Here is a 13,674-nt window from a genome sequence, read left to right as displayed (position 1 = left end):
CAGGAAGCTAATGACCGCGAATGGAAAAAATGACAGGGGTGATGAAGAGCGCAATGATAAATGAGCAAGAGAGGGAATTTAGTATGAACAATCTGAGACAACCCTGGTTCAAGAAGCTTAAGTGTAGATAATGTAAAGAACTCAAATTGGTAGTTATGTGCCATAAAGCTTTGGCAAGGATATTTGAAAAACTGGTGAATTGCTTTGCTTCTTATTTTCTGGAGCATTTCTTTCCCTTTTCTTTCTTTCCAAATAATATATGCAGAGGAATACAAAATAAAATAGGAAAGATTTGTAATAGAAAGCAACCCCTTATGCTACCCTTTCCACCACTCCCCATTTCTCTGCTCAAAGACAACTATTTTTAACTATTTGATGTTTTTAGGTCTTTCAATGATTACCTCAATGTCTCTAAGTAATATGGTTATGCCGCTGTTTCACGATTTAACAAATTTAGACTCTTTATTGACTTATTCTTAAGAGATGGAAATTTAGCTTACCCTCAACACTTCCCCTTTTTTATGCACCTCCTCCCAATATATATATATATCACTTTTAAAAGTTTCTGTTTGTAAATTTAATTAATATAATTCTGCTTCTTTTCTACACCTACAGATAGCATCTCTTGAATTCTTATTTCCTAAAATAAGAGTAACAATTCTATGTCTATTTTCACCTCTTCCTCCTTCCTCTTATTTCCCCATTCCTAATAACTATACTTTTATATTATCAAAATGCAAAACACTAACATTCTGTTTATAACATTTATTATCTTTAATTCTGGGCTGACTCTAAAAGTTAACAATCAACTAACAACTTTTATTATGATTATGTAAATATTGTTCATTCCATTATCAAGTAGTGAGATACATCAGCATTACATTTTCTTTCTTGATTGTTTTTATGAAAGGCTTTTTTCTGGCATCCTCTGCCTTTATCAAATCCTTATATCCTTCCAATGTCTCTATCCTGCTACCTTTTCTGAGGGACATGCTTCTTACTCTCATGTCTACAACTGCCTGGGCTAATTACAACCTGTGCCTGTTGAACAGTTGTCACCCTGAGTTTCCTGAATGTTTTCTTGGATTAGATCCATTATTTCCTAATTCCCCATCATCCTCTTTCTTGGGTTTCACTTTCCTTTTGTTGGAGTGCATCCACCAGTAGTTTTCTTTCTTTTTTTTTATTTTTTTATTTTTTTTAACGTTTATTTATTTTTGAGACAGAGAGAGACAGAGCATGAATGGGGGAGGGTCAGAGAGAGAGGGAGACACAGAATCTGAAACAGGCTCCAGGCTCTGAGCTGTCAGCACAGAGCCCAACGCGGAGCTCGAGCCCACGGACTGTGAGATCATGACCTGAGCCGAAGTCGGACACTTAACCGACCAAGCCACCCAGGTGCCCCCACCAGTAGTTTTCTAAGAAATGATTCAGAGGCATAGGTCTGAAAATGTTTTATTCTGATCTACAAGTGATTGTTCAACCCTAATATTTTGAAATAAAGGCTTTTTTGAGTTCCCTGGGTAGTATAAACTTCACTGCAGTGAGGACAGGTCACTTTATGAAGAGAAATGCTGAGAGAAACTCGAAGGAGGCAACTAAAGATTCCCTTGCAAAACGCAAAGCAAAGAAATAAGCAAAGAGATACTGGAAGAATCCAGGAAATTATGAAAATAAGGAATAAGAGTTGGTTATATATAACTTATAATCACTTTGTTATTAATTTTGGTTATAAAAATTTTAATTTGTTTAAAAATATGTAGTGATTGATGAACCTAGAAAGCACATTGCACTGGGGTCTGATCTCTGCAAACGAGAGGGTCTAGTTTCCCAAAATGTCAGACTATCCTGTCTATCACCCCAGGTAGACTGTGAACTATTAAGACATATAAGGACCCAAATCCTTCACATTTGATCTTTCCAATATTAACATATACATATATTAAGTATATTTCTCTGAATGTACTCAGTGCTTGTTCTGATCGTAAGTAAGAAGCAATGCCCATGAAGAAATCAGTATGATTCCTTGAATTTCATAAACACAATATATTTTGTTATATTATTGTAAAACATTTCTACAAACCTTTTTCAAGTAGGAAAAAATACCATGTTTTATGCAATTTTAAAATGTTGTCTTTGGGGCACCTGGGTAGCTCAGTTGGTTAAGCCTCTGACTCTTGATTTCAGCTCAGGTCATGATCTCAGGGTTCTTGAGTTCGAGCCCCACGTTGGACTCTGTGCTGACAGCATGGAGCCTGCTTGGGATTCTCTCTCTGTCTCTCTCTGTCTCTCTCTCTCTCTCTCTCTCTCTTTCTCTCCCTCTGCTCCTCTCCTGCTCGCACATGCTCTCTCTCAAAAATAAATAAACATTACAAATAAATAGAAGAATGAATAAATAAATAAATGCTAAAAATTATCTTTACTCTTAAGGAAGCTACCAAATGCAGCATTCAACATTTTCAACACATAATTCCTGTGATCTGCAGTATTGTGTTAGGCCCTGTGGCAGATTCTAAGAAGTATGAAGCATATCTTATGTCTTTTAGGAGTTTACCTTACTAGCTCATATACAATATTTAGCGAGCTGCTCCAGTAGTTAATTAGGTATTAAATTGTGCTTTGCAATCTATAAGTACTATGGAAAATGAGTAGAGGAAGATGAGCCAGGGCTAATTGTTGAGGAATGCCTTATATCTTTTCCCACTAGTGTTTGCTTTTTCCATTGCTAAGAATTTATCTACAATATAGTGTGTTCACACCATTTAACATAATCTGTTTCTGAAACCATAGGGCCAAACACTTTATAGTAGTATGTTAGACACACTTCACCTTTACTATATTAAGACTTTTAAGTGAAACAGCTCAAATGGTAGATATTTGAGTTCCTGCACTAAATTGCCTAGCTAGATCATGAATTACTAGAAAATAGAGATTTTTTTTTCTTTATATAGCAGACAAAAGACTCCCTAGCATGGTGCCCTTGTGGCAGAAAACTTAATATATATTTGTTGATTGACTAGGTGAATAAATGTACTCCTTCCTTACTTGAGTCTATTATCTCATGTTAGTATCAGTAAAATCAAGGAAATAGGTTTAATTGCTATATTGTCCAATAGCTTTTTACATAGAAAAACCTGTTTCATAACCTGTGGAGTCTCAAAATTGAGCAATTGTTCATACTTGTAAAGGATGTGCCACACCAAAGTATAAGGGGAAATTTGTTTTTAACAAAATACTGTCCTGGGTGCCCTTCTCGTTTCAAATACCTACACAGCTAAATTTTGGGAAACAAACAAAACCATAGTCTGATCATAACTTTGACACCACTTCTGACAGATACTACCTCCAGAGATCAAAGGCAACATCACTTATTTATAAGATTCCTGGGATTTTTATCTCTCAAGTAAAGCAACTGTCTTATATAAATACTACCTCTAGAATATGAAGGTTCCTCACTGCTGGAATTCTAGAACTTAATGCTCTGCCTCTCACCTCTATTGGCAGATGATAGATGGGCATGACAGCAAAAAAGTAAATGTCCAGTTTCTCCGCTCGAACATTGGAATTGTTTCCCAGGAACCAGTGCTGTTTGCCTGTAGCATAATGGACAACATCAAGTATGGGGACAACACCAGGGAAATTCCCATGGAAAAAGTCATAGAAGCTGCAAAGCAGGCTCAGTTGCATGACTTTGTCATGTCACTCCCAGAGGTGAGTACCTCAGGTCACCTCCTTATGGGTGATGTGGATGGGTAGAGGTAGAACAGCCAAAATGTATTATGACTGTGGCTCAGAGAGAAGGTCAAAGTCAACACGATTTCTTTCTTAGTGCCCTAGGATTGTCTCTGTCTTTTAAGCAAAATAAATGGCCTCCACCAACATACTCTTGAGCTTTGGGAAGTATTATATCATCCAGTGCAAAGGATGCCATAGAACCTGTTATACCTAAAGCAGTATTATACTGAGCATTAGTGTAGCGTGGTGAGAAACAATCCTGAGATTCAGAACAGATATAGGTTTGAATCCAAACTCTGCCACTTACTAGCTGTGTAACTTTGGGGCAGTTACTTATCTTTTCTGAGACTCGATCATCTACAAAATGCAAAAAATTACATGAAAATAAAAGAATACACAAGATAGTCATTATGCTGCTAGCATTATTGTCACCCCATAATTTCATTACTTGGCTGCATTTACTGTGCCTGGTGAGGTAAGTTGCATCTGCCCTGATGCATCTCACTTTTCCAGAGCTAAGTTTGAACTTAGTACAATATTGACTTTGCATTTTTCCATCCACCAAGAGTCTCTTGGTGGTTGATCACAAAAAAAAAAGTTAACACATGGAAACTAAATTTTAGGAACCAAACTTTTAACCTTTGCACTTCTTTTAAATACCACTTTTAAATTACTTTTTTTTTTTTTTTTTTGCACGTGATTATGTTTATAAATTTTGTGCTGTTTGGGGTGGCTTTTTCCTTTTTTTTTGTTTTGTTTTGTTTTGTTTGTTTTTTCACAAAGGCTCTTAAGTCTTAGCTTGATTCTAACCTGGGTAGCTCAATCCATGAGCATGTGGAAATTACTGTGTACTGTATCCTGAATGAAAAGCAAAGCTTGTGTTCCCTCTGGAAGATTCATTTATTCCACAAATCTTTGTTGAGCACCTTCTCATTTTGTGGGAGACAGTGGCTCAGAGGCAGTTTATTGCCTCTTTCTCATATGGATTTAACCCATCGTACCCTCCACTGAGCATTTTTTCTCCACGAGGACAAAGTAGGCTGTCATAAGTCTCACTTGGTGTGGTTAGCATTTGTCAGGAGGCAAGGGAATCAGGGGAAGGAAACACACCTTGTTGTGGAAGGCAGGGGAGAGCAGTGGTCAAGGGCAAAGTCTCAGAAACATGACACACGTGGATTTCGAGTTCTGCTTTTTACTTGTCTTTGGACAATTTTCTTACCTGTCTGTGCCTAAGTTTTGTAATCTGTAAAGTAGGGAGAAAATTATTTCTGTGAGTATTAAATGATCATCTGGCTAGATGCCTAAAGCATCATAAATATTCTGTGAATGCTAACTATTCTTTATGTAGCCATGCCTAGCATCCAGCTAGGGATTTTCCTTCATAATTTCAGTAAATGTATGGACTAGTGATTAATATCTGCATTTTCCAGGCAAGTTTGCTGCTCACAGAAATTTAGGTAATTTGATCATGCTCATAGAGCTACTAGACAGCACAGTGAGGATTTGTAACTAGGCTTATGTTCCAGAATGATGTCTCCTCAATAAGAGGATAGACCAGGAGATCTCTCAAAGGGCCCTTGCATTCACAGGATTATTCCATCTTGGAAAGCTCTTCCAGATGAGAGTTTGGAAATCCGGGAATCTTAAATCAGAGAGATCTCATAGACAGGGAGACAGAAAGAAAAAAAAACCACAAACCTAAAATAAATGCAAAGAAGGAGATATAAAATCCCCTAATTTCCCAACAAATGCTGTATTTTTTTTATATTCCTAAATGGGTTTTATATCCTTTATAGAAGGACTCATTTATTATTCCTAATTTTTTTTTTAACGTTTATTTATTTTTGAGACAGAGACAGAGCATGAGCAGGGGAGGGTCAGAGAGAGAGGGAGACACAGAATCTGAAACGGGCTCCAGGCTCTGAGTGTCAGCACAGAGCCGATGCGGGGCTCGAACTCACAGACCGTGAGATCATGACCTGAGCCGAAGTCGGCCGCTTAACCGACTGAGCCACCCAGGCACCCCTATTATTCCTAATTTAAAAAAAAAAAATTGTTTAAATCCTCAGAGAGGTGATTAATGTGGACTCCATACAGCATAGGAGCAATGACTGTTTCTGGGTCTCAAACTTACCATACTTTTTCCAGAAATATGAAACTAATGTTGGGCCCCAGGGGTCTCAACTGTCTCGAGGGGAGAAACAACGGATTGCTATTGCTCGGGCCATTGTACGAGATCCTAAAATCTTGCTACTAGATGAAGCTACTTCTGCCTTAGACACAGAAAGTGAAAAGGTATGTATTGATTTTCTAAAGTCTTAGATCATTATAAATGGGTCTTTTGCTGTAATATTTGCCCTTATGAAATGGCACTATTTTCCATTTTCTGATTCATTAACAATATAAATGGTCAATACCTGGTGGAACAAAAAGACAATAATCTAGAGGAAGTGATTCAAAATAGGAATGTTTCAAATGAAAAAGCATATTTTAACTTTAAAGTAAGAATTGTTGTTAATATTCTCTAGGCTAGGTGATGCTTTTTCAAGGGCTAGTAGTTAGCTTTCTTAAGTAAAATAATCTAGGTCATCTGTGAGGCATTTCCTATTTTATAATTTCAAAGTTACATGGTAGAGCAGGGAGATAGCACAAAACACAAAGTAAGAGGTGACATCTGATGTGCATGGAAGGAAATGCAATTGAACAAAACAAAACTATGAAATTTACCATTTATAATTAATTCCTTAAAAATCAGGATTCATTTTAAAGAGACCTAAGATGTCCTTAATGAATAACAATATCAGTAATGACCACTTAACTGCTACCTTACATGGTTCCTTTGGTTTCATTTTTTGCAAATTAGACCATCAGGTATTGTCAAGTTATATTGTGACCTCATAGTTTGGTTCATTCTTGCTTCACTGAAAGTTCTCAGCCTGTAGAATGCAATTTAAATCATTGAGGCATTGCGTACAGCAAATACTTATGTGATCCTTTCTCTCCTGTCAAGGCTTTGGGTTTAACCCCTGAGTATAGCAATGCTGCTCAAGTAGTATTAAGCAGAATTCTTGAGATGTTGGGCCAGGGTACAAGCATGTGTCTTTGCATCAGCTTTCCACCTTCTCTTTGCAGACAGTGCAGGTCGCCCTGGACAAAGCCAGAGAAGGTCGGACCTGCATTGTCATTGCTCATCGTTTGTCTACCATCCAAAACTCAGATATCATTGCTGTCATGTCACAGGGGGTAGTGATTGAAAAGGGGACCCATGAAGAACTGATGGCCCAGAAGGGAGCCTACTACAAACTAGTCATCACAGGAGCCCCCATCAGTTGACCTGACTCAAGAACTTCATGTACAGATGATGCACCAATTACAAGAGTGCCATGAGGTTGTGTTTTTTCTTTAAGGAGAAATGATAATACTTTACTTTTTCAGACATTGTCATATGTTGGGATCCAAGCTAATTTCTAATGACTTTCAAAACAATTTAGTGTTAAATATCTGTATATAGAAAATGAAAGAAACTAGGGTTAGCGTGAGTGAAAATCCAATGACACGCAACTGCTTAGCCATCACCCAGTGGCTTCTCCATGCAGAAGCCATTCGCAGTTACTACATGGGAATTAGTGGGAAGGCATAGAGTAAATGAGACTTTGAATTCCTTGAGAGCAGAGGATTGTCCTATGCATTTTTGAAACTTCAGTGTACACAGAGCCTATGCACTTATAATAGGCACTCAACAAATGTTTATCAAGCTGGACCAAGGTCATATGTGAAAACAACAGGAAGACTGACACCCAACTATTTCCTGACTAAAATTTTCTTTCACGTTAAAAGAGATTCATTCATCTTTAAGGATGGGGATAGGAAAAGGAGGACTTTGATACTCTGGATGTTCTCAGAATGGGAAAGACAGAAAGGGGCAAGTATTCACAAGGACTTACTAGGAAGGGGTATTGATTTATAGAATCAGGGTGTAGTACCTAAGGGGTGAAGTCATTAGAATCTACTAATGTGGCTTTTTTGTATAATGCTATGTGAAACTATGACAAAATAAAATGCAGTATTTTTATTTCATGAATAGACTTTGGGGAAACAAAGGACAGCAACCTGGGATAAAGACTGTATCCCAGGCCTTTAGTCCCTGTCGCCACCCTTCATATTGGTTGCCTGTGTAGAAACAGAAGTATAAACCCTCCTCCTGCAGCAGGACAGCTGCCCTTCCCTAATTCCTGCAAAAGACTGGGTGGGGAATCTCACTGAGAGAAGCTTGAACTTAGAGACACAAGTCACATTGGAAGGGGCAGCTAAACATACAGGAGACAAGGGGATTAAATATAAAGCTATAAATACACGGGCAGAAAAAATTCCAACTCTGGCAAAAGATTTTAGGAGTAGCCTCTGGGGAAACTGGCCAATCCAAGAAAAGATACCTTATCAGGCCAATGCCTGAAATCCTCCAAAGAAACTCCCCAACCAGATTACTCTACTGTGAAGCCCACCTTCTAACAACACACACCAATTGGCCTTTCAGTGTCTCACTCTTCTACAGGAATAGACTGCCAAGAATCACCAGGCACTGAGGAAATATTATAACACAAAAAGCAAAATGACAACAATAGAATGCCCAGAACAAGAATATTAGAGGTAACAGAGCCAATGTAAAGATTAGGAAAACATTCCAATGCTAGTAAATGTATATAACAAGATGAGAAGATATTCTTATCTATGTAAGTAAAAATAAGAGTCCATAAAAATGAACATACAAAAAGAGCTCTTGGAAAAATTCTGTAACCGTTCCTACCAAATTGTCCTGCCATCAAGATGTCTTCCTACTCTCTCTCCTTCCCAAATGCACTCGATGCGTAAATTTTTTCTTCCCGTGGAGAACAAATCAAATTCTGCCTACAAATTAAGCCTGAGCTGTTTGTATATTGAGGTATATTATTTTTGTCTCTGGTCCAGTGTTTCCTGGTAAATAACCATAAAGGTGGTTTAGCAAGTTAACTAGTTAGGTCAGAAGAATTAATGGCTTCCAAATCGGGGGGGGGGGGGGGGAGGGTGGGGGACAGCATTCTAGTTAAGTTATGAAAAACGGCAATGACAAGTATGTTGCAGAATAAAGATGCCTGCAAGAAGGAATTAAATTTTACAGTATGCATGGGCTCATCCTCTAATATTGAAGAAAGAAGACCAGAATCCATTTGTGTAAGTATGCATTTCAGAGGAAAAGAACATAAGCTCTGCACTGGGAGGCTGCCAGTTTCCTGGGGTAGAATGTGTGGGGTGTGAAAAATGAATGAGTCATTTTTGGGATGCCTGGGTGACTCACTCAGTTGAGTGCCGGACTTCAGCTCAGGTCATGATCTCACGGCTTGTGGGTTCGAGCCCCACGTTGGGCTCTGTGCTGATAGCTCGGAGCCTGGAGCCTGCTTCAGATTCTGTTTCTTCCCCTCTCTCTGCCCCTCCCCTGCTCCCACTCTGTCTGTCTCTCTGTCTCTCTCTCTCTCAAAAATAAACATTAAAAAAAAAATAAGAGTCATTTTTTAAATAAGGTACTTGAAAGTTATTGATAAGCATGAAAAGGTTGACTACAGAGGGTTTGAAATGATGTGGGAAACAGTTGCTTTTTGAGGCTCAGTGGCAAGGGAGAAAGGATTATAATCTTAAAAATATAGAAATAAATAAAGTTGCAAGTTTATTTTACAACACCAGGGAGCACCAATGTCTCCATATCTATCCCACATCCTGTATCACTAACAAAGATATGTTCTCTGCAATTTTACATTATTAATGTTTCTCAGATAATGGGGTTACTTGCTTTCTCTGTTCTGACACTTATTCCAAGTATTTTTGTAATTTCTAATGTTTTCAGGATGGGCTCATGGTATGATCAAACTCATCCCATAGCCCCAGATAAGAAAAGTTTATAGTAGAAAAAAGAAGAATTGGAAGAGAAAGTTGGGGAAATTTCTCTGAAGGTAGGACAAAATGAGACAAAAAGAAAAAAGAAAAAGAAAAATTTTATTTTTTATTTTAACTATTTTTTTTGATGTTTATTTTTGAGAGAGAGAGAGAGAGACACGGAGTGTGAGTGGGGGAGGGACAGAGAGAGACAGACAGACAGACAGACAGAATCCAAAGCAGGCTCCAGGCTCTGAGCTGTTAGCACAGAGCCCGATGCAGGGCTTGAACCCACGAACCGCGAGATCGTGACCTGAGCCAAAGTTGAATGTTCAACCGACTGAGCCACCTAGGCACCCCAGAAAAAGAAATATTTTAGAGGATCAATCCAAAAGGTACAATAATTAGCTAATTGCAGTCCAGAAAGAAAGAGGGGAATAAATTATTTAAATTGTCCAAAAGTATTTCCTATAATTGAAGGATATAAATTTTCATCCTGAAAGGGTTCAAAAGTGTTGAATATAATAAATAAGTAAAGATCTTCCCTGAGCACACTATTATGTGATTTTAGGAAATTGGGGAAGAAGGTACTCAAATTTATCGGGGGTGGTGGGGTGGGGACATGATACACATAATAAAGAATCATAATGACATAGGACCTGTTAACAATAACACAAAAAGCCAGAAGATGAAAAGATTTGCCTTCAAAATTCTTAGGGAAAGTTATTTCCAGCCTAGAATTCTATATCCAGCAAACTATTCTCAAGAATGACAGAAGTCTAAAGAAATTCTCAGTCATGTAAGGTTTCAAAACTTTACCTCCCTATACATCTTTTCTCAGGAAGCCACAGGAAGGTTTCCCTGAAATAAAAGTAAATGAGGAGAGGGTATAGGACCTAGGAAACAGGTGATCTAACTCAAGAATGAGGCAAGGGGAGGGGTTCCTGGGTGGCTCAGTTGGTTAAGTGCCTGGCTCTTGATTTCGGCTTGGGCCATGATCTCATGGTTCATGAGTTCAAGCCTCGCATTGGGCTCTGCACTGACAGTGTGGAGCCTGCTTGGGATTCTCTCTGTCTGCCTTCCCCTGCTCATGCTCATTTTCTCTCTCACTCCCTCACTCTCTCTCTCTCTCAAAAATTACTTAAAAAAAAAAAAAAAAAGAATGAGATGATGGGAATCTCCAGGATGATTAGGAAGGGAAATCCAAACTATGCTGTAGTTATAGTAAATAGCCAGCCCCAACTGAAATAAGGAAATGAGGTTCCAAGAGGGATGTCTCTAGGAAAATCATGATTCTACTATACTTTCCAACATACTGTCTGGCAGAGTTTGCTGGTGAATTAGCGATGCGTATACAGAAAGACACAGAGAGAGACAGAAAAGAGTATTAGCTATTAGCTCTGGGGGAAAAGAAAACTTATGCATGAAAGGAAATATATTTATATTATTTGTAATATAATACAATTGCATGACTCACCCAAGAATGCTATTTACAAAGCCATACCAATGTAAATGCTGAATGCTGATCTAAACCAAAATTAGAGATAGGTTATGAAAGGGGATAAAATGATGTGGGAGAGGTGATATAGCGATAGGACATGAGTGTAAGAGAACTGGAGCCTCATATTCCATGGTAGAAATTAGTTACAAATTTAACAAATAGCAATAAAACATATTACTTTAGAAGACAAAGGTAAGGTGCCTGGGTGGCTCAGTCAGTTAAGTGTCCAACTTTGGCTCACGTCATGATCTCACTGTTCATGAGTTGGAGCCCCGCATCAGGCTCTGTGCTGACAGCTCGGGCCTTGGAGCCTGCTTCAGATTCTGTGTCTCCCTCTCTCTCTGCCCCTCCCCTTCTCTCACTCTGTCTCTCTCTCCCTCAAAATAAATAAACATTAAAAAATTAAAAAAAAATTTTTTTAAATAAAGTATAAAAATTAAAACAAAAGGAGAAAAAATGTAGCACAGAGGCACAATAATAAAACCAGTAGGTACTGAAACTGGATTTGAAAGACACATCACAGGAACAGAAGAGAGTCCAGAAATTGATTCACCAGGAATCCCACTTCTCATAGTTTATTCTAAATTTCTAATCACAAAAGCGAGCATTGTTGTCTCTTCCTTTATTGTTCAGAATAACTTGGAAACAATCTAAAAGTCCATAAATAAGAGGATGGGGAAAAGGTAAAATTAGTTTAGACACATATATACAGTGATATTTACCACGAAGCCAATAAAATGATTCTATTGACCTATGTTTATTGTTTTTGTGAAACTATGTCCATTATATGCTGTACAGAAAAAGTGAGTTTCTGATCATGATGGGTGGTATGATACCATCTACCTATCTCTTTCTCTCTCTCTATCTATACACACACACAGACACACACACACCTCACACATCTGTTATGTATATATGTGTCTGTGTTTATGTGTTTGTATGTACCTATATGCTTAAAGAGAAATCTGGAAGGATTTCTACCAAATTTTTGGTAGTCTTTATTTCCAGCCATTTATCCTCTGTATGGCCACAGCTCCCTGCACATACTAAACGTCTGTGGTCCTTGAGGACAGGGACTGTGTCTAGTTCATAGTATCCCTAGTACTTTCTCAGTACTTGGTATACAGTGATAACTCAAGACTCTTAGTTGAATAATCATTTTAAATGTATACAAGTAGTGAATAATTTGTCAGCCCCAAGACAACCAGCCCATTAGGTTACAGCAGTGCCTTCCAATGGAAATATAAGTCACTAATGCAAACTACATGTGTAATTTTAAATTTTCTAGTTACATTAAAGGAAAAAGAAACAAGTGAAATTAATGCTAATATATTTCATTTAATCCAAAATATACAAAATATTACTATTGCATATAATTGATATAAAATTATTAATAAAATATTTTACTTTAAACTTAAATTTTACTTTATCATATTAAATATTTAGAATCTGATGTGTGTTTATACTTATAGTACAGCTCAGTTCAGACTAGCCACATGTCAAATTCCCACTAGCTATATGTGACTAGCAGCTACTATATCCAAAAGATAGGGTTAGAATATCCAGTTTTGTGGATTTCCTGGCCTGGGCCTCAGTTGTCCCTGCATGATTTGAGTCTTATAAAAACATGAGCCCAGCTTCTCCCTTGGAACATGTTTTTATACCGTACTTGCAAATTTTGCAGAACTTGTTTAGATTGAAGATCATGACACTCATTTTAAGTAACAAGCATCGTGGTAGAATCTGGCAGAATCAAACATTATGATGACAGAGTCATACAGGCCCTTATCAGAGTGGTTAAAATTCTTCACATCATTAATTTTACTTGATTTACTGGTTTAGTCGACAAAGAGAGAAAACTAAGATTGTTTAACGTAATACAATTTAATTTTTTAAATTGCCATTTCATCTAATCCCCTTGAGTTCTCTTCCCAAGACAAGTTTTATCCCAGGTAATTTATAAGATTTGTTTATGATTTTTTTCTATAAGCAATTCTTATAAATAATTAGAGCAGCACACTTTCCAACTTATTTAGAAAAGACACCCTGAGTCATTTGGTACATCTCAAAATTGCATGAGAGCGGATAACCACAAAACAGAAATGATGTTATCTGAGAAAAAAGTAGAATTGACCTCTAGATTATTTTGTCTGGAAACTCTTTCATATAGTGACTCTAGGTCTACTCTATGTATGCTCGTAAGAAATCATTTCAATGAAAAGACACTTTGAATTTAGCAATGCATTCATGCACACAATTTTTGGCAATTATGCATTCATTTAAAAATGTATATATACCCTGAGGTATTGTGATATTGTGTCCTGAAAGAGGAAAATACATAGGATCATAATTAAGTATAGTTTGCCACATATTTATTCATGAATTAAATGTAAATCTCCTACCCTAAGAAAATAACAGAACATTTCCATTAGGTTGGTTTAGGATCCTACTTCATATTTCCAACTAAGTGCTGGATTTAATACTATCTCTTATGCATGCAGAATCTCTCTGTAATCAGGTCACATAAGTATGTT

At 37.4% G+C, this 13,674-nt stretch overlaps 1 protein-coding gene across 3 annotated transcripts in view; it reads left to right on the top strand.

The window, feature by feature from the left end:
- The window catches only part of ABCB11 (ATP binding cassette subfamily B member 11), an 80,391-nt gene extending 73,269 nt beyond the window's left edge, over positions 1-7,122 (top strand). For all 3 annotated transcript variants that reach the window (XM_042952581.1, XM_042952582.1, XM_042952580.1), the window contains exons 25-27: positions 3,505-3,711; positions 5,884-6,030; positions 6,868-7,122. In XM_042952581.1, the coding sequence (XP_042808515.1) occupies positions 3,505-3,711; positions 5,884-6,030; positions 6,868-7,068 (555 nt within the window). In that variant the 3' untranslated portion in view covers positions 7,069-7,122. The remainder of the gene's footprint in view (positions 1-3,504; positions 3,712-5,883; positions 6,031-6,867) is intronic.
- The last annotated feature ends 6,552 nt before the right edge of the window (positions 7,123-13,674 follow it).

Source organism: Panthera leo, chromosome C1 (genome assembly GCF_018350215.1).
Source record: "Panthera leo isolate Ple1 chromosome C1, P.leo_Ple1_pat1.1, whole genome shotgun sequence".
Taxonomy (NCBI): domain Eukaryota; kingdom Metazoa; phylum Chordata; class Mammalia; order Carnivora; family Felidae; genus Panthera; species Panthera leo.
Note: the sequence above shows the minus strand (reverse complement) of the source record. Positions and strands in the feature narration are given on the sequence as shown.